Here is a 20,935-nt window from a genome sequence, read left to right on the forward strand (position 1 = left end):
GGGTACATTGTTGGGATGTATAACTGTCAAAATGGGCACAAAGAATCTTCTCTGTAAATATCCTTTATTTTAATCCTCTTCTAGTTCGCAATAAAATGTGTTTTGTCTGATAACACGTTTTTCTTGTAAGCAATTGACTTGTGGATTGATGGATAATATCAGTTAAAATGATTAACTTTTCATCCATTTTAATGGAATTGAGCAAACTTTTGAATGATTTGGTTCCAATGTTTTATTTGCAGAAACTAGGCCACAATAGACCAACTTGAGCAGAAGCAGCCATTGTTAAAACACAAAACAATACCTATTTCCACACGTAGTAGGCTATGACGGACAACAAGTTACAACCTAATATTCACAAAATCGAACCCTGAAAACGGGATGGCTCGATTTTATGTACAGCTGGATGTCCGTAAGAGTGCATAGGGACTACAAAGAGCAACACTGAAAAGAGAGTGGCTACTGCAGTCTGTAAAAATCACTGTCATTTGTGTTTTAACAATGTTTGACTTCTGATTTATTGATCGCGGGGGACATCTAATGTGTGGATAGGCAAACTTTCCAGCTTTACTGTGTGATCTGTTGTGCTGCCTCTCCTAGTTCCTGTGATTAAACATAGGAACAAAATGATTAAAACAAGCATAGGATTTAATTAAAACAAGAGCACAATTCTATAAAACATGCACATGATTTAGTAAAATGACCCAGGTTCTCTTGATATACAAAACAAATCCTATGATGACACCTCCTGGGCTCCATAACTAAGTAGAGTAATGTATTACATTACAACACATAGCGAGTATTACACATTAGCCTAATTTTCCTGAGTAATGATCCCAAGAGTGTGTGCCACCCCTTACCCACTGTGTTTGTGCCTATAGCCTAAGCCCTGCTATTCTGGGGCCGTATTCACAAAGAATTTTAAGGCTAAAAGTAGCTCCTAAGTGGGAATTTAGGAGCAACTCCTATAAATAATGGGCGTGTCACTCCTAACTTTAGGTCTCCTATTTTTTTTTCACTAAAAGTAATTCACGAAGCATTTTAGACCTAAAAGTAGCACCTAAGTCTGGGACAGCTTAAAATAAGTCGAGAGGACTCCTAACTCACTAAGACCTATTCACCACCGCCTATGCGGCAACAAGAGCTTCCAATCACGAGGGAACAATTTTGCATTCATAAAAGGGATGCAATAACGCCACCAACAACAACCAAAACTACTCATTGTTAACATGTAAATTAAATATAACGTTTCATTGTGAATCAAATTAAAACGGTTTCCTCTTTGCAAACGTAGGCATAGCCTATGGTGACAGATTTATTTAATAATGTTGCAAAGATACTGCATCAATCCGTAGGCCTAGGTTTCATTAGGCTAGGCTATTTGTTTTCCCTTACTCTTTATTCATTTAGGCTAGGCCTTTTTATTCAGTTATTCATCATCTTCCGTCCTTCGCACTACTTGTGTAGCGCACGCATTCTCAGACCTGTCATCTGTCACTCATCATCGTAAGGGAGGTGTTTGGAATCATTCCCGCGTTACAATCATCAGCCAATCAAGGTGGTCACTTCCAGTCAAGCTCGTGCATGAGTAATGACGTCATCCATAAGTAAACGAAGACTCACTCTTAGTTTAGGAGTTGTCATTTTTCCTTACTAAGAGTAGGTCTGAAAGGCTTTGTGAATAACTTTTAAGAGAAAACTCCTAGCTAAAATCTTTTAGTGCGATTTAGGAGTACTCCTAGTGGTAAGAGAAAAGGCTTTGTGAATACGGCCCCTGACCACTATGCACCAATGTTTAGGACTCAATAGATTGAACAGAGCCAATTACCTTGAATCAACTCAAGTATTGTATGTTATATGTTCTTTTGCTAAATGCCCCTTTAATCATATCTTCATTTAAGTAGCTTGCTAGTAGTCTTATATTAAATGCATATCTTAACCTCTATGGATCAGGGGCCGTATTCACAAAGCCTTTTATCTTAGTTATTCACAAAGCCTTTCAGACCTACTCTTAGTAAGGAAAAATGACAACTCCTAAACTAAGAGTGAGTCTTCGTTGCTATGGATGACGTCATTACTCATGCACGAGCTTGACTGAAGTGGCCACCTTGATTGGCTGATGATTGTAACGCGGGAATGATTCCAAACACCTCCCTTACGATGATGAGTGACAGGTGACAGGTCTGAGAATGCGTGCGCTACACAAGGACAGAAGATGATGAATAACTAAATAAAAAGGCCTAGCCTAAATGAATAAAGATTAAGGTGAAACAAATAGCCTAGTAGTTGCAGCCTAATGAAACATACTGTATGGATTGATGCAGTAGCCTATCTTTGCAACATTATTAAATTAATCTGTCACCATATGCCTATGTCTACGTTTGCAAAGAGGAGAACATTTTAATTTGATTTACAATGAGACGTATTTACATGTTGAGAATGAGTAGTTTTGGTTGTTGGTGGCGTTATTGCATCCCTTAGTTATGCCTACAATGCAAAATTGTTCCCTCGCGATTGAAAGCTCCTAGCCAAATAGGGATTTCAAATCATCGTTGACGCTAAAATGCCACAAAAAAAGCTGTTTGTGAATAGGTCTTAGGGAGTTAGAGTCCTCTCAAACTCTTTTAAGCTGTCCCAGACTTAGGTGCTACTTTTAGGTCTAAAATGCTTTGTGAATTACTTTTAGTGAGAAAAATTAGGAGTCCTAAAGTTAGGAGTGACACGCCCATTATTTTTAGGAGTTGCTCCTACTTTTAGCCTTAAAATTCTTTGTGAATACGGCCCCAGAGCAGTATTATGTAACACTGAGATGTATACCATGGAAAAGGTAAGGCACGTCTGATCAAAGTTCCTGCACGTGACAGTAAAGTGAGTAGGTCATTACTGTAACTGAACTCCAAAAGGTTGAAGATGAAACAATTATGACTCGTATGAAGTTGTCATATAAAGAAATGCATCCTCACCACAAAATTCAGTGTCAGAAGTTTGTAAAGCAACATCTAAACCAGCCTGATGCATTTTGGAAAACATTTAAAATATAACTTTTTAACTGCAATGAGCAAAGGTATGCCATTGCATCAAAACTCTGTAGCTAGACCTACAAAGCCCAGCACACGAGACTGGAACTGGAAGGCCTTTTCAAAGAAGAATGGATTTTTCTACATATTGTACCTTGTGCAATTGTCTGTGACAATTCAAATTGGATTTGCCTGATGCCTTAAAGAACTACGGTAATATTTTACCAGTTTTGACTAGGGTTTTACTGACACTGTATCTTGATAAAAATGTTATTATTATTTTTAATTAATTTATGTATTACTGTAACTGCCTTAAGTTTAAAGTCCAAGATAAGTCACTGTGCTTCTGAATACATTGTTCAGAAGCACATTTTTGCTGAATGATGGCAGTCAAGGTTTGCACAGTTAGCACAAATACTTCAAATGCCATTTTGTACCTAATAAATGTTTGGCAAAGCAAAGGTTAGAAGCTGTTATATGACAATGCCTATCACTACAGTTTCAAAATATGTTAGTCCAAGGTTCTACTAGGTGCATGAACCAAGTGATAATTATGTAATGAACATTTTTACACTGAAAAATTGTCAAAAATAATCAGATTAAGGAAATGTGAATAACACATACATAACAAGTATCAGTATGCCAAAACCAAACAAAAAGGCATGTTTAATTTTCCTGGTGCTATAGACTGATATAACAATATCAGTTTAAAAACAACCACATTTGCCTATAGAAAGGAGGAGGAGACAAATGTCTTGTGGACGAAAGGGCAAGAAAGTAGAAAGCCTTCTTTACTGTAAGGCATGCAGGAACACAAAGTTTCTGTGTTGCCATGGAAGCAATAAGGTTCCTTTACTTAGCCACTGTGGGGATGGGCTTGGCCACCAGTAGTTTGCTATGAGCAGCAGGCTGGGAGCCCAAATCATGCAGGTATTCAGCCATCACAGGGATCTGGGAGAAGTACTTCCGAGCCAACGTGTGTCTGTGCTTCACGGAGCGGATGAAAGCCACACCATAAGCCTATAGGAACCAAAGGATTTTTCTTTCAAAGTCAGTTTTTGTCCAGCATAATGACAAGCGGAACACATAACACTGCCATCTAGCTGTAGTAGACATGAAGGAGTGGAAGGCAAACATTCTACACTGGGCACCAGGCAACCTCCCCACTTCCCCACTAATGACATTTACTGTGTACATCAAATTTCTTGAATGATCATGTTAATTATATGATCATTCAAGATATATATTATATATACAAGATATATATATATATATTACGGTACACTGAAGGTGACCAGGTCTCCTAACAGGCAGCTTGGTATACAACACACAAACTGCACATGTACAGCCTCATTGTTTTTACTCATCTCATTAAATTAATTTCCTCAACAAACACATCTAGCATGTATTTTGGTCAACAATGTACTGCATTTACATTTACAAAGATGCCTAATGAACACATCATTTAGGCATACTATTCCATTGCTTTAAGTGTAGAAATATTGCTACCATGTACCAACAACAACTTACAGTCTATAATGCTAGCAATGCAAACTTCCATGTTATACAGACTAATCAAAGTAATTCTAGGGTGCAAATAGCAATTAACACCTGGCTTGTACACTGAAGCGGTCATGCCCTCTCCATACAGTGCTCATGCCCATTTGCATCTAGCTGTGTGGAGTTTGGGCTGTGAGGTCACCTTATCAATGTTGTCCACTGTGAGGTGAGCGGTGGCTTCGTCCTTGGTCAGCAGGATGCAGTTCCAGGGGCTCCACTCCCAGAGCTGATCCCAGCGCACCAGCGTCAGTTCATGCAGGTTACTCCACGCACTGAGCGCCGACTGCGCTCCCCACACCACATCAACCAAGTACCGCAGGTCTTGCTCCTACAGAAGGACAATCATCCATCCGCATACCAGAACCATTACATAACATATACACTAGAGACAATAAAGACAGCATGGTATCCACACACACACACACATACACACACACACATACACAAACACACACACACACACATACAAACACACACACACACACACACACACACACACACACACACACACACACGCACACACACACACACACGCACTCACACACACACAAAATGAATGATCTGACATTATGACACCTGATATCAATGCCCATCTATCTATAAATGACAGAAACATTTGTCTGTTTGTCTGTCTGTCAGTTATTCGCATATCTTTCAAACCGTTCGTCCAATTGATTTCAAACTTGGCAGATGTCTTGCTAGGGGCAAGACTAAGACGTTGCTTGAATAAAAATGGCAAAAGATATTGTTAAATATATCGGTAAAAGAAGAACACATTGGCTTTCACCGCTTTACTGTAGCCACTCCCCCTCTCACACAGCACTTTAGACTATCTGAGAGGATAGAAGCGGGGCTTTGGCAGAACTGAATCAGTGTACTGTAGGTAGGCTACACGGGTAAAAGCGAGTACAAGATCAAGATGTTTGGATGATTATCATGTGCGGTTTGCTTGCATAAAATGATTCTGCAGATTTTGCAACAACACGCCAACAAACACAGGTATGCAGTGGCTATTCAAAACGACGTACAAATTATGTGCAATAAACTGACACTTCGAATAGCCCATGCTACTTTGGACTGTCTTTAGATTTTGAATAAACAAACGACTGCAAGGTCCCAACTTGAAACGAGCGATAATGATCCCAAATTTAAGGATGTTTCAGGATGCCACATATGCATAGCACAAGCATAACCAGCTACAGACGAGTGGCAGACAGAGCCTGGTGTCACTTACAGTATAAGCTACCAGAGACTGTTTTTGAGTCACATCGTTGCAAATTTCATATAATGATGCATCATTCCCAAAAAAATGGTTTGTCTTCTCTATCATGAAGTTATTCAATAGGCCTTATTCAACATATAGCCTTGACTCAAAACAGCTGTTAGGCTTATATAATTTTCATCTTTAAAAAATGTCACATGCAGCCATGCTTAAATTCTGCTCACTGCACATTTATAATATTAGAATGTAATATTCAGTATTCATTATGGAATGCTTAGCTAGAATGATGTTTTTCCCCTATCCCATCCTATCCTTTAAAGGAGGCCTACCTGCGGGCATTGGGCTACAGGTTTTCTATAGAAATAGCATGTTTGAACGGGCACTGCACTAGTTAGATAAAGGAGCAATAAAACTAAAGGAGTAATAAAGATAAAGGAGCAATTCACAGCTCCTTGAGTAGCCCAAATGCTTACTGTACATTTGTCTTGTAATTGTTTTAACCCTGTGCTTGTTTTGTGTCTCTGTTGGAACTCTTGCAGCAATTTCTCTCAGTATCCAAAACAAATTTCTCCTTGGGGAGACAAATAAAGATACTTTGACTAGATAAAATGTGTGCTCCTGATCTTACCTGCAGCAGGTATGGGATCTTGGCGTCTGGGTTGTGTTCAGCCTCAGCCTTGCGCACACGCCTAAGGATACTCTTGTAGTGTGAGAAGTCCTCCCTGTGCCGGGCCTCATTGTCCAGCTCACTGCAGTGCCGGCAGTGGCCAACCGCTCGCGCGTTAGCAGTGAGGGCAAAGTCAGTGGAGCGCAGATAGGTGTTGCAGCCACGGCAGAAGTAGATGTCCTTCCTGAGGCTGGCTGGGTCTTGGGGTATCTGGTCAGAGATACTTAGCCTTGTTATTTATTTGTGGTTAGGAGAATTCCAACCACGTAGACCATACACATTTTGAATTTGACAAGTTTCACACACTATAAGCAAAAGTTTTAGTTCATCTGCTCACATCTAGAATTTTAAAGTTATTTGACATATACTGTGTATATAAACAAAACAATGAAACAACTCAATCTTAACAACAAACAAACAACAACAACAAAATCTTAAGAATATCAAGTCAACACTATAAAAACCTGAGATGCACACTGACCCTGAGCAGCTTGGTGACTTGTGGGTTGAAGGTGGGGTTTTTGATGTACTGGAGGAAGAGAGTGGAGATCCTTTTTCTCAGTCCCTCCAGGTTGGCTTCCTTCACACCCCTAGCCAAGAGATCTGTCTCTCTGTCGATCAGCTCCACAATGTCCTGGGACAGCTTGCAGTCATGTTCCTAACACAATTGCAAAGTGACTTATCGATCAAATTAGGGCGCTTTCATTCCTATTTTGTTCCGAATCACAGGCTGAATCGATACAGTTTTTCCCCATTGTCCCTTGGGTTCGTGTGCATCCAAAGTCTAATCTACCGTTTTCGCACGTAACTCCGGTAAAGTTATATACTCTGTTAAAAGTGGAATAAACTTGTAATATAATGTGTAGGCCTACAAAAATGTAAGCACCAGCAAGTTGTTCCGCTACAACAGGCCGATTGCTTTCTCACTGCAAATGTACCGCTCTAGAATTCGATTGGAAACGAGCCGAGACCACCTCTTTCAAGTGGCTTCGATTCGTTTGTTTTGTTCCGAAACAGAGTGCGATTGCTGCTTTTACATATACCCAATCGAACCGATCTTTGAGGGGAAACGCTCCACGTTCCGATTCAAAGAGCCAGGTGTGAAAGCGCCCTAAGTCTCTGCCAAAAATGCTCCTCCATCAAACAGTTGTAACACAAACCCAAGGAAATAAAAGAGATCAGGTGAGCCTAAGTGATGTTAGGTCAGGCTTTTCAGCAAAGCCCACTCATAAACAATGACTACCTTCACTGTGTGTTTGAGTGTGAGCAGCACGTCCAGTCTCTCTTCCTGGCAGAGGTACTGTAGGTTGATGCTGGTGTACAGATCTCTTAGTTCCCTGGCTCGGAGGGTGGACTGTGTGTCCATCTCAGTGACCTTCCCGTCAAACGCTTTCCATCTTTTAGGAGCTGCACACTGTGAGTGGGTTCAGTGAGTCACTAGGGTCAGGATCCAACTAGAATTCTCACCTCAGACAAGCATTAACAAGACCTACACTTGCAGAGGCACTTAACTGGTAATCTAATGAATTGCAGTAGCGATTTAATTAGCATTTAGCTGAAAATGACAACGCAAATGCAATACAAGGATACAAGGATACAAGGAAGTTTATTGTCACATGCATATAGTTACTGGAAGTAAGAAATGCAGTGAAATTATGTCTGGTGTCAGCCTATTTGTGCATTAATGGGGGTAAAAGTGCAGTAGAAGAGGGGTTTAGTAGATTAAGTGGCAAGGGCTGCATAAAAAAGGTGGGGGAGGATTGGGATTGGGTGGAGGGCACCAACAAGGAGCAAACAATAGGGGTTGATAAAACTATAAAAACACACAAGAGGGTATAATGTTGTAGATGGAGGAGACAGGGAGGCCACAGACCTTGTCCAGGAAAGCTTGTACAGCTTTCGATTGATTCCTCTCACCAGCGACGATGCGATGGCGGCCGATGGAGGCAATGAGCTGTGTCTCCTTCTCCAGCAGAGCGCACAGTGCAGCCTTCCGCTCAGGCCCACTCAGAGAGCTGTCGATCTGCTCCATTTCCTCCTTTCTCCACTCTGGGAGACAAGCATAGTCACACAGAGACACTGGTATGCACACACACACACACACACACACACACATACGGATGTCTTACTTTCAAGTGCATTGTAGAGGAGAGCAAAGTCCTCCTTGTTCTGTGGGTGCATCCTCCTGTGGTGCTCAGCATTGATGTAGTCCTCTTTCTGCTGCTTTTTCCGCGCCTCATCTTGCTCCAACCAGACTCGACGGAACTCCCTGTCCATCCGTAGAAGGTTGGTAAAACAACTGGCCTGCCAACGCCTGAAGTACGTCTGCAGAGTGATCACCTGACACACAACAGACATGTTTATTTCTCTTTTTTAAGTTTGACCGAGACATTTTGTGATACTCTACCCTCCTACACAGTTCCCATACATAGCCTATATAAAAAAACTCACCACTTCTAGCTGTATCTAAACAAGTTTGCTCACAACACTTCAACCTACTGTAATATCCATTAATAAACTATGATTCGTCCCTGATAACTGAAAAAAGGGCTGATACAAGGACAAAAGACAACAATATGAGACAATATAATAACAGAGATATTAACGAGTTGCCACCTCTAGGAGTAATCATACTTAAGTATTTTCCTGTCTCTCACATGCTCAGTGATACAGTTTGCACAACTAACAAATAGACCCACAGATGCAGAGAACACATACAGCATTGAGTCTCGTGCTGTGGTACTCGTCTGCGGTGACGTATTTGCCAGGGCTGATCAGTTTGTCCTCCATGCTGGACATGTAGCAGCCAGTCTTGGTCATCTGGGTGGACGTGTTGTTGGCACACTGTTGAGTCTGACTCTTCATCTGCACTGTCTAATGAGGAAGGGCACAGAGCATCTTTTTAAACAAACGTGGACACACACACATGTTGGGGGGCTTGTAGGAGATGTGTGTGCTTGGATGTGTTATTGGCCTACTTGTGTGTCCCGGCTGAAGGTCTCCACTCCTTTGTCAGGTCTCCTCTTGGGCATGGTCTGTACTGCAGCATGGTGGAACTCTGTTGTGGTGATCTTGTGACGGTAACCTCCCAGAAAAGGCTTTTTCCTGGTGGCCCTCTCAATTTCCACGACTACATCCTGATAGGTGTCTGCTTCTAGAGACGGAAAGGGAGAGGAAGTAAATTAAAATGCAAAATAATTTTTGAGTAATGCATGCCAGTGCATACAAAATAAAGGACAGACTGGGACCATGTTTGCACCTGTCTGGACTCTGACAGTGATGACGTCTGACATGTTGTACTGCTGGAGTTTTACTGGACGGATGGGGTGCTTTTCAGGGTCTGATGAGGTCATCTCTAGTTGAATAGTGCCATGAGGCTGAACCCCCAGCTCAATGAGAGTTTGGTCATTCCCCACAACTTTTCCTATGAGAAAATTGAGGCCTTAGAAAACATTTCAACATGCACTTCATACTTCATGCAGTAGTCTGGCGTTAGGCTATGACCTGTTTCCTGGATGTCACAGAAGAGTGTCAACACTTCACAGGATCTTACCATCAAGAGAAAGCTGTATGATTTCTGACGGAACTTTCAGCTCATTAGCAAAGTGATCCTTCAGTTCTCGAGTAGTGACACCAATGGTAAAAGCTATGGTCATCATATGTCCCTCGGGCATTAGCATAATCTTAACTGCAATAGAGAGAAAACTTTGACGTTCACAGGACATGAGTTCATGTCTTCTTGCACAAATGGCTAACCTGCTTAAAATTAGTAAACAAACCACATCAGCCAAATGCAGCAACAACAAGAGTGAGGGTGACCTTTAAAGGGACCTCTGACTATAAGTAAAAAGGGTAAGCAGGGAAGTGTCAATCTCACCACTGGCCGTGGAGTTACCCAAATCAGATGTAACGCTGACATGGCTGGCAACGTCTCGATAATCTTGAGCCTTTGTAGAGCTTTGCTCAGCCATAACATGACCAGTCTCCCCTGAGGTCAAAAATGTTGGACAAATATTTGTTGTTATAACCTCCGCAGCATCTTCAATGTCATTTAGGGCATCCTCGGTTTGTGTTTCGCTTTCAGACTGAACTTCTGAAGTTGCGTAATTATTTTCCGAAACTGATTCGTGATGGCCCTCAGGGTCACCCTCGGTCACTTCTGGATGTGTGGCTTCATCTTCCCGTGCTGACATAGCTACGTAATTAACCTATTCAGTACACGTCTAAACTCTAAAAAGTAAAACTCGATACACGGGAACAACAGTTGCTACTAACATTTGTAAAAAATATAATATGTTCAATTACGTGGTAGTAGGAATATTATGCTAGTTAATATTGTTTCCTTTCAGAGAGGATAGAGTGTTTGGTTGTTGCCCTGGTAACAGGTCACGTGACCTATTCAGCAGAAACTTGGTTGCTCGTGGGGGCAGTAAACAAAAACATTTGTAACAAGGAACTATCACACCTTATCTCTGTGCACTGAACATTGTTGAAGTGACCTACCCTATAACTTGAGCATGAGACTAACATTAACCCACACTGTTTTAGATAAGCAACGTGGCCTAGCCTACTCTAGGGCTGCCTAACTGAAGTGCCCTATTTGTGTAAAATGTAAAACCTTTAAATGTGACGGCAAGATTTTGCTGGAATATTCACTAGAGACCATGGTAAACACCACCATTCTATGTTTACTAACAAACACAATGCTGGTGGAAACAGCAGGGTAGAAGGGCACTGGCATAATTTATTGGCTATCTAACAGCAAACAGTATAATGTGAAGCCATGCCTCATTGTTATGGCATGGCATTCATTCTCAGAATTTGACCACATTGATAGCAGGCCAGCCCAGTGTTTAAATGCTGCCACCCACTCAGAGCAACACTCTTGTGGGGGAGACATTCAAAGGTGAGTGTTATTACAAAATGTACATGCTTTCAGTGGAACTGCCAAAATGTATATATGTGAAGGCATCTGCTGATGTTGGGATTCCCTAACAGAAACATTGCAATTGCATTAATGGGACAAATGACTGCAGTTAACTGCAGTTTTTCTTGTAAGTACAATGCAGTACAATAACAGTTTCATGTCCAAAATATTTTATTTCTGCAGTAGGCCTACGGTGCAGGAGTATGAATAGAGCAATACAGTTTTTTCATGTCTGAAACTTTTGACACTTGAAGTAGTGCATTTTTTTTTGTAAGGGTTTAGAAAATATAATACATCCTGAAATGTTTGTCCTGTGATTCCACTCCATTACAAATGTAGGTCATAACTCACAGATAGGAATGGATATGTTTGTTGGTATGAGTGAAGATGAAATCACTGACCACGTAATTCAGATGAGTCTTCAAGAAACTTGCCAAAATCCATTTTTATTACCAAAAGACAGGTATCTCAAAAGTTGTTTTACCACCTTTGAAATATTTGTTCTAAAATAAATATTGTATTCTAAATAAAATGTTATTCACAATCTTTTGGACCATTTATATACTAAAGTTGTTTTCTCTTAATTAAGTTTAGAGACATTAAGTGATGAAAATTTAAAACTTCTGGAGGCCATCAAGGCAGGTAAGTGACTACAGGGCATACTGACCTCATTACCCCCTTGGCTTTATTGCCAGTGCTTATCTCTATAGCCTTTGGTGTTTGTAATCTGTTGTGATACTGTTGGCACTTATTAGAGATGATATCTAATGAATTGCACATCAGACAATATTCAGTAAATGTTCAGACAGTTAATGTTCAGACTCATGACAGATCATAAATAGTTATAATAGTTGTGTAAAAGATGCAGTGTGTACCATAATTAGATCACTTGCTGATAAAGACAGGACCATGAGTCTTTTTGATTCATTACTTCATAAAACCAGTTGGAGATCATAAAGTCCTTGCACAGTTCTAAGGTTATATGATATGATCATTTCCAGGTGATATATCAGCTCTGCAAGAGGTGCAGAAGTTCCCCTCTGCTTTCCGGGACGTGGACAGTCGTGGCTGGCTGCCTCTCCACAGGGCAGCAGTCCAGCCACTAGCAAAGGTGCTGGAGACAGTCTTAAACTGTGAGTTTTGATTCAGATAAACACTTGTTCAGGTTGTGAGAATCTTACGGTTGTATACTAATAACCTTTTTGTTTTCTGTCATGTATGTTACAGCCCCCTGTGATCATGATCTTGAGAAAAAAACAAAGGTGGGTGAGACTTGTCTAACTCTTGCTGTTGAAGCCGGTCTGTTGGAGAATGTGAGAACTTTGCTGGAGTTTGGAGCATCTCCTTACAGTGTCAACAGCAAAAATGAGTCTCCTCTTCTGCTGGGTAATGAATGGGTAGAATAGTGGTGAACTTTTCAATTGAGATTGGATGGTAGAAAAACAGCCAAATGGCATTGTAAAAATGATTATTCATGGTTGCCCCATGAGTAATGCACTGTGTATGCATCACCCAGAGCATATGTCTTTACAGTTAAAGAACTATGACAATTATGGTCAGATGTTTTTCCCTTCTCACATGTCTTATTTTTCTATGCTCTTGAAGCGGTGAGGGCAGGATCCTATGAGCTGGTCAGTGTCCTACTCACCTACGGGGCCTCTGTGGACCAGGCCTGTGCCAAAAAGTGGACTGCTATGCACGAGGCAGCCAAGAGGGGCTACAGTGACATCATGATGCTATTGTTTAGATGGGAAGGGAAGGTGACCTTCAGAGATCAACATGGTGTGACTCCACTGGGCACTGCAGCAGAGAATGGTCACGAGGAGATCATCCAAATCCTTCTTCATAATGGTGAGCTATACGATCTTTGTTGGTGGTTATTTTGGGCTAGCATGTGGTACTGGTTAAATAAGATCATACAATTATTAGGTTCAATTACAATCCCAGACTCTAACAGAAATTCCTCTTTTGAAGGTGCCAACGTGAATGCCCAGTCTTACAATGGGGAGAGTGCGTTGATGGAGGCAGCCAGCTCAGGCAATCCAGATTGTGTCAATCTTCTACTGTTGAATGGGGCTAATCCCAATCTGCCCAATGTTACTGGTCACCTTCCCATTCATCGCGCTGCCTACGATGGACACCTCCTGTAAGTGATAGGGTTGGAAGTTCTTACAATAAAGTTTTTATCTATCTATCTATCTATCTACCTATCTATCTATCTATCTATCTATCTCAGGAATAGTAAACATCGTTCTGCCCTTGTCTGTCAACAACTGAAACTTTGGAAAAAGTTTGGAATCACTCCTAAAATCTCACATTCCATGGACGCCACAACCATCAAAACTAATTAGGCTATCATTGAGATTAGAATTATTATTATTAATAAGATTGATTAGAATTATTTCTGCGTGAAATACAATATGCTTGAAAGCAATTTTTTGCTGACCATTTGTTGACCTTAATTGATAAATACTTCAGATACTCAAGGAGTCCTAAAGAATACTGAATATTTTAATGGAACTGAATAATTCCATTAAAAAGTACATTGCTGTTGGACCTTTGTACGCATGTAGACACATCCATTCCATTCTAAAACGGCTGGTTCCATCTACAATAGTCACTAATAGTATTAAGCATGCCTAGATGGTATTTCTTATAAAGCTAATGTTATATGAACTAAAATGCGTTTTTTGAAATATAAATGATTCCAAACCTTTGAAAGTTAGTTTTGATTTTGAAATTCCCATGCATGCACAATTAACATAATCCTGTGAATAATAAATGGCTAAAGGTCAAGTATAGTGCATTTTTCTATGCACAGAGTGCAACCAAAGGTGGCACATTTGTCAAATTCTGTTTGCCGTTTTCTGTATTATTGAATAATTAACAATAATTTGTTTAAATGATACTTATAGTGTTCTGCGGACATTGATACTGGTCACCTCTAAGAGAGCTTTGAGGCTCTCTGGTCAGAGCCCGGTGCATTCTGCTACCGATGGTGGCCATGCTCAGTGCCTGCAGCTGCTGATTGAGTCAGGATTTGACGTCAACACAACCCTGAGTCAGACCATCTCAGAGAACTACGGTGACATGCGGCGGAGTGCCCTTTACTTTGCCGTCTCCAACGGTGATGTCATCTGCACAGAGATGCTCCTGAATGCTGGAGCCAAGCCTGACCTGGACCCCCTAAGCTGTCTCTTAGTGGCTGTACGGGCCGGGAGGTATGAGATTGTGAAACTGCTGCTGGCCAAGAGGGCTGATGTGAATTGCTACTTCACTATGGTCAGCAACACGGTCTTCCCTACCACGCTACAGTACTGCCTTAGAGATGAGATAATGATGCGACTTCTGCTCAACAATGGCTACAATGTGGAGAAATGCTTCAGCTGTCACCATGACAACCAATCTGATTCGACCTGCTGCCGGAGGGACCCTCATGAGCTGCTGTGTCAGGGTAACAGTGATGGAGATAAAATCCCTGTGAGTTTTCCTCCATTAAGTTACCTTAAGTTATGTAAAAAAAACGCCTTGATGTAGTTATTGAGGGAACCCCAGAACCTTTTTAATAGATGAATCAATGACATTTAAAACTGATCTCCCCATGAGACCATGGTTTATGTCACTGCTCTTTAAGCAATCTCACTGCCTTGATTTAAGATTATTTGAACAGAACCTTAGGTGACATCTCAATCCCAGTGATCATTCAAGCCACCGTGTTGTTCTCCTTGTTTCTTTTCTTGACCAGTTCTGTGAGTTCATTGGCCTGTACTGCCTCATGCACCTCTCTGGGAAGGTGGTGCAGATTCTCCTGGATTACGTGAGTAATGTCCACCTTTGCTCCCACCTGAGACGCATTCTAAAGAAACAGAGGGAATGGGAAGACATTTCGGACATCATTTGTGAGTTCTCAAACTTCCACAGTTTACTTGTCTTTAGTTTCCTCCATTCATACATGTCCTGTCCGTGCTAGTGTATCCCCTTGGCTAGCCTGGCACTGACGCTGAGTTTGTGTGTGTCTCTGCGGACTAGGTAACCCTCGCTCTTTGACGCACCTTTGCAGACTGAAAGTCAGAGGACTCTTGCATCTGAACACTCTCCATGACTCCAGCACTATGGATTTTTTTCCACCCAGAATTAGGAATTATCTGTTGTTTAAGGAGAATGACCTTTATGAGCAGCTGTCTGGTGTGCCTGTGTGAAGCGTTAATATGTTTAAATAATGTCATCAGCATCTTATACTGTACATACTACATACTTGAATTTGTTTTGCTATTGTAATTTACTGAGGACTTTTTAATAAAGCCTGATATGATAATGTTTTCAGTGCATATAAAAACATCATAATACTGCATACTACATACATATACACATACTACATACTTACATATACTTGATTAACTCTTCAGTGACCCTGTCCTAATATTTGTTTTGCTATCGTCATTTATTGATGAATTTCAATAAAGCCTGATATGATATTACAATATTTGTTTTCAGTGCATATCAATTAAATACACACTATACACGTGCCTTATAAGTTATTAACTGTAGTAATACTTTAAGCTGTGATGTTAGATTAACAAGGTTTGTGTGTGTAGAATCACCAGAGAGCAGAGCTTAATTTCCCTCAAGGGTCCTTTCCAGCAGGGAGGTAAACATAAATCCAAACGCTGTCTCACTCTCGCCTGCCTCACTCTTCAGCTCACACTGTCTGAAGCAAACAGCCCTTGCAGGTTTATGATAAAGCACTGCCCTTTGACATCATTGACCTAGTTGCACAGTGAGAGCTTCTTGTTCATTATCACAACCATTCATTATTTGAAAACCATGTCTTGTGTACACATGCACAGCACTTTAGTGTGCTGGCATGCACGACTGCACTGGCAGGTGAAAGCCAAAAATACATTTGTGGCATGTGTGCGCGTTCTCAGCGGGGAGGTTGTAGTTAGGCAGGGAGCAGTGCAAACAGACCTGGCATGGTTATCTGGAACTCGTGATTTCACTGGAAACATAACCATATTTCACAGAGGGTAAGAGACGGGGTGGCTGCTGACTGTCGTCTGACACTTCCATTAATGTTGCAAGGCTGTGTGTTCGTAGCAGTGTTTGAACTTTTGAACTTGTGCTCCCCCGGAGCAGGTGCACATTTGCTGCAAACGTTAACTCAGTTGGACTGCCTGCAATCTAAAACCTATGTTGATATATTTGTCAAATAAATCCAAAATGTTTTCTTGGTTAGCCCAGGTGTGTTTAGACATTTTTGCTTAGTCATCATGTTCCTCTTTCTAATGTTTCTTTGAAGTAAACGTCAAAAGCATAACCAGATCTAACCTGGAAAATACAATAAAACTGGATTTTTCAGGACATTGAACATTAATGTTGTGATATAGATTCATAACGGTGGCCTTTACTGATACCACACACTCGCATGGCTGACCAATGTCATTTTTTTTTATATTTCTACAAAAATGTAGCATGGCTACTACAGACATAGATGATGATGACCTTCTGGACTATGCTATACAGATGAGTATTCAGGAATCCTGCCAAAATTCAGCCTGCTCAGAGAGGTATGAAGTGAATCTCTGAAACTGTCTCAATTGTATATCTCAATTGTATCAATTATTGCAGGGGGTATATATATATATATATATATATATATATATATATATATATATATATATATATATATACACACTACCGGTCAAAAGAGCCCTTTTGCAATTAAGCAAGCACATAATGTAATCTGAAAACTGCTGCCCTGATTAAAAAAACAATGCTCAGCTGGTATTCTTTTCTGGTATTCTGTAATGGAGTGGAATGGAAATGTATAAGTTACCCAAACTTTTGATCAGTAGTGTACATTTTGGAAGAACTCAAATGAAAAAATTGGTTGATATGAACAAATGTCTTCCTAGTTCTAGCTCGGAAAACTTAAAAATCCTGGAAGCCATAGATCGAGGTAATTTATCAATTTGTTTGTTTGTTGTGTTTCTTAATTGTATGTATTTTGAAAGATGGCTATGTTTTTTACTTGTTCTACGATACATATTTCATTATTCATTTGAAAGTGATTGAAGTGTTCTTGGGAAATGTGTGGTCCCTTATATTTTTAAAATGTAAGTGTTGTATGCAACACATATTCATGTCAGCATGTATATATGTCACATGACATTTTTGATTGACTTAGATGATAGTGCCCCATATTGTTATTTTATATATTCATAAGTCTTACCCATTCTTTGTGGTCTTATGGCGGCTCTCCATCTGTCCACTTTCAGGAGACTTGTTCATGCTTCAAAAGCTGTCTGATGTGCCAGCCGCCTTCACAGAGGTGGACAGTGGTGGATGGTATCCCCTTCACAAGGCTGCCATCCAGCCATCACCTCAGGTTCTGGAGATTGTCCTCTATGGTGAGTGGAAAGAATTAGAATGGGATGATCACATACCTAGATACCATATATTTTGAATTCACATTTTCCTGATATGCACTGTAATGTATTTAATGCAGACATAATGTACCTGTCCTTATAATGTTGAACTAATCCCTGTATTGTACAGTTTCATTCCAGAATTATACAGTGAAATGTATTATCTGTTCAACTTGCAAACAAGTTATGCTATGGAAATACTACCCATGACATATATCATAAAACAGCTTCATATAGATTAAACTTGGAGGAAAAGACCGGGGATGGTGATACTGCTCTGATTCTGGCCACACAAGCGGGTCTGGTGGACAACGTGCGGATGATGCTGGAGCATGGAGCATCCCCAGACAGAACCAATGAGAAGAATGAATCACCGCTTTTGCTTGGTAAAATTGACCAAATAATGTTTTCTCCATCAAATGTATGTGGTCCAGAAATCTGATATTCCAACAAATTAGATGCATCTCTTGTTTTGCTCATTACACTGTTTTACTGCTACAGCAGTCCGAATGGACTTGTTTGATGTGGCCCTGACTTTGATCTCCCGGGGAGCTTCAGTGAATCAGCACTGCCTGAAGAAGTGGACGTCAGTGCACGAGGCTGCCAAGATGGGCTGCACAGACATCCTTAGACTCCTCTTGATACATGGGGGGAACATTTCAGAGACAGACCAACATGGAGTCACTCCGATGGCTGTTGCCGCAGAGTACGGTCAGACAGATGCTATAGAGATTCTCATTCAGAATGGTGAGCGCATGGCAATGCCTGTGTGTGCCTTTGTGTGCCTGTGTATATTTGAGTGAGATGTTTCATAGCAAAATGACATGACTTGTTACATTTTTTGCTTTTAAACAAGCATAAGGCATGACTTACTATGTAGCCTAACTAAAAATTGATCAGCATTAATATTCAGACACAATAAAAGCCATAGCTGCCTGCTGACTATATATCAAGACATCTCCCTAACCATTAGGTGGTAACGTCAATGCAGTGGCTCCTAATGGGGACACTGTCCTCTATGATGCTGCTGGATCAGGCAATCCTGACTGCATCGAACTTCTCCTTCAACATGGAGCTAATCCCAATATCGCAAGCCTCTCTTCTCAGCTGCCCATCCATCGAGCTGCCTATGAAGGACACTACCTGTGAGTATTTTATCCTGAGAGAAACCAGCATAGCACTGATATTGCCCAGTTATTGGATCAGGTTATGTTCTCCTTAAAGAAAGTTCTGTCTTGTGTATGTCACTTCATGACTGGTTCGATTTTGAAAAGTTGAAGATCTTGACATGTAACTTTCCTTGTAAGGGCCCTGCGTATTTTCATCCCCATCACTACCCGGCGGTCTCTCCGGCTCTCTGGCCAGAGTCCCGTCCACTCTGCTGCTGATGGAGGCCATGTCCGATGTCTAGAACTTCTTGTGGAGAAGGGCTTTAATGTGAATGCCCTCTTGGACACACACATCTCAGAGAACTACGGTGACATGCGGCGGAGTGCCCTTTACTTTGCCGTCTCCAACGGTGATGTCACCTGCACAGAGATGCTCCTGAATGCTGGAGCCAAGCCTGACCTGGACCCCCTAAGCTGTCTCTTAGTGGCTGTACGGGCCGGGAGGTATGAGATTGTGAAACTGCTGCTGGCCAAGAGGGCTAATGTGAACTGCTACTTCACTGTGGTGAGTGACACGGTCTTCCCTACCGCGCTACAGTACTGCCTTAGAGATGAGATAATGATGCGACTTCTGCTCAACAATGGCTACAATGTGGAGAAATGCTTCAGCTGTCATCATGATGATAGTATATGGAGTACTGATACTGAAGAGGATGACTGTCATCCTGCCAAAAAGGTCCCTGTGAGTACCAGGGATGTAAAAAATATCGATAGACTTGAGTATCAAGATGTTATGTTTTGTGATGCTACTGTATACTGATTCTCAAAAACACTGTATTGTCAAATATTCATAGTAGAAATGTTATGTTGTACTTAAACCCCCAACCACCCCTCTCAGTATTGTAATCCAGATATGTGACTCTTCCTCTCTACTGTGTTCTTTACACTATAGTTTTCTTAACATTAGATTTGTAACAATCATAATATATCCCCTTGCTTACAGTATTGCAATACATCCCCTTTTACATTTTAATCCTTGTATCTCTGCAGTGTACTGAATCATAGTCGCTGTATCTCTGCAATATATATATATCGAACTACAACTCCTGATATCTTAGCACCAGATTCTTGCCAATATGGAAACCTAGTGAGAACTGGAAGTGTTTGGTTTCATGATTTTGTGAGTTGCAACATGACTTTCTGTGTTTACCTCCTAGTTTTGTGACTTCATCAGTGTGTCCTGGCTTGAGCATTTGGCAGGGAGAACTGTGAGAATGCTACTGGATTATGTCAGCCATGTCTGCATCTGTTCTAAACTTAAAATGATTTTGGAGAAGCACAAAGAGTGGTCAATAATCTGCCATATTCTGGGTATGGTATCTTTTACATTGAGAAGAAATACAATGCATATTATACCTGTTATAACTCCTTACTCTTGCTTTTTTCTTTTCGTAGGAAACCCACGATCGCTTAGACACCTCTGTAGGCTTGCAATCAGATCTCAAATGACCTCACAGAGATTTGCTGACCCAAAGACTATGGATTCAATCGTGTTTCCACACAGACTCAAGAACTATGTGATGTACAAAGAGCATGATCTCTATACTGATATAATATGCTCCAATGAGTCAAAAAGTAGTATGCCATTCTGCTTTCCTCCTGTTGTACAGTTACTGCTGCATCAGTTGCAGCACATACAGTAACAGGTTTTAAGTTTATTTTCAAGACTTCCTGATGTCTTAACATAGAATGTACTCAACAAAGCACTTGAAAAAGCAGCAAGATATGAAAAGCATGTGCTTTTCTCTTTTCTTTGCTGCTTGTTCCCAGTTAGAGAGAAAGAGGGTTTAAAAAGTAAAGAAACAGAACATTGTTCATCATTGTATCATTATGAGCTTTAAATATGTGGGATACATTTCGCATGTGTTGCCATGTTTATATTTAATTTTTGTTGATAAAGGTACTTGAATTATTACAAATGTATTTATGTAAAGACATTGTGCTG

At 40.8% G+C, this 20,935-nt stretch overlaps 3 protein-coding genes across 7 annotated transcripts; 2 read left to right on the forward strand and 1 right to left on the reverse strand.

Annotated features, from left to right (window-relative positions):
• Positions 1–247: 247 nt before the first annotated feature.
• Positions 248–10,834, reverse strand: iqub (IQ motif and ubiquitin domain containing). 2 transcript variants are annotated; one of them, XM_048257355.1, is made up of 13 exons: positions 10,344–10,834; positions 10,020–10,154; positions 9,726–9,890; positions 9,445–9,620; positions 9,185–9,340; positions 8,596–8,806; positions 8,340–8,515; positions 7,710–7,880; positions 6,948–7,124; positions 6,428–6,676; positions 4,720–4,905; positions 3,874–4,037; positions 248–603 (listed from the first exon to the last, which is right to left on the reverse strand). In XM_048257355.1, exons 1-13 carry the CDS (start codon positions 10,657–10,659, stop codon positions 597–599), a joined length of 2,289 nt encoding a protein of 762 aa, XP_048113312.1. In that variant the 5' UTR covers positions 10,660–10,834; the 3' UTR covers positions 248–596. The 2 variants fall into 2 exon arrangements, with proteins under 2 accessions (XP_048113312.1, XP_048113313.1); XM_048257356.1 differs by lacking the exon at positions 248–603 and having other exon boundaries at positions 3,652–4,037.
• Positions 10,835–11,350: 516 nt separating this feature from the next.
• Positions 11,351–15,855, forward strand: LOC125303582 (ankyrin repeat and SOCS box protein 15-like). Of its 3 annotated transcripts, XM_048257400.1 has the most exons (11): positions 11,351–11,372; positions 11,465–11,520; positions 11,733–11,856; positions 11,983–12,035; positions 12,395–12,526; positions 12,621–12,779; positions 12,999–13,244; positions 13,368–13,539; positions 14,309–14,873; positions 15,139–15,292; positions 15,423–15,855. In XM_048257400.1, the coding sequence occupies exons 2-11, from the start codon at positions 11,484–11,486 to the stop codon at positions 15,590–15,592; spliced, it is 1,812 nt and encodes a 603-aa protein (XP_048113357.1). In that variant the 5' UTR covers positions 11,351–11,372; positions 11,465–11,483; the 3' UTR covers positions 15,593–15,855. The 3 variants fall into 3 exon arrangements, with proteins under 3 accessions (XP_048113357.1, XP_048113358.1, XP_048113356.1); XM_048257401.1 differs by lacking the exon at positions 11,465–11,520 and having other exon boundaries at positions 11,364–11,372; XM_048257399.1 differs by lacking the exon at positions 11,351–11,372 and having other exon boundaries at positions 11,386–11,520.
• Positions 15,856–16,243: 388 nt separating this feature from the next.
• LOC125304015 (ankyrin repeat and SOCS box protein 15-like) lies at positions 16,244–20,895 on the forward strand. 2 transcript variants are annotated; one of them, XM_048258059.1, is made up of 10 exons: positions 16,244–16,420; positions 16,865–16,960; positions 17,309–17,352; positions 17,672–17,803; positions 18,049–18,207; positions 18,323–18,568; positions 18,795–18,966; positions 19,129–19,672; positions 20,148–20,301; positions 20,386–20,895. In XM_048258059.1, exons 2-10 carry the CDS (start codon positions 16,866–16,868, stop codon positions 20,631–20,633), a joined length of 1,794 nt encoding a protein of 597 aa, XP_048114016.1. In that variant the 5' UTR covers positions 16,244–16,420; position 16,865; the 3' UTR covers positions 20,634–20,895. The 2 variants fall into 2 exon arrangements, with proteins under 2 accessions (XP_048114016.1, XP_048114017.1); XM_048258060.1 differs by having other exon boundaries at positions 20,148–20,198; positions 20,386–20,586.
• The last annotated feature ends 40 nt before the right edge of the window (positions 20,896–20,935 follow it).

This window comes from Alosa alosa, chromosome 11 (genome assembly GCF_017589495.1).
Source record: "Alosa alosa isolate M-15738 ecotype Scorff River chromosome 11, AALO_Geno_1.1, whole genome shotgun sequence".
In the NCBI taxonomy this organism is placed as follows: domain Eukaryota; kingdom Metazoa; phylum Chordata; class Actinopteri; order Clupeiformes; family Clupeidae; genus Alosa; species Alosa alosa.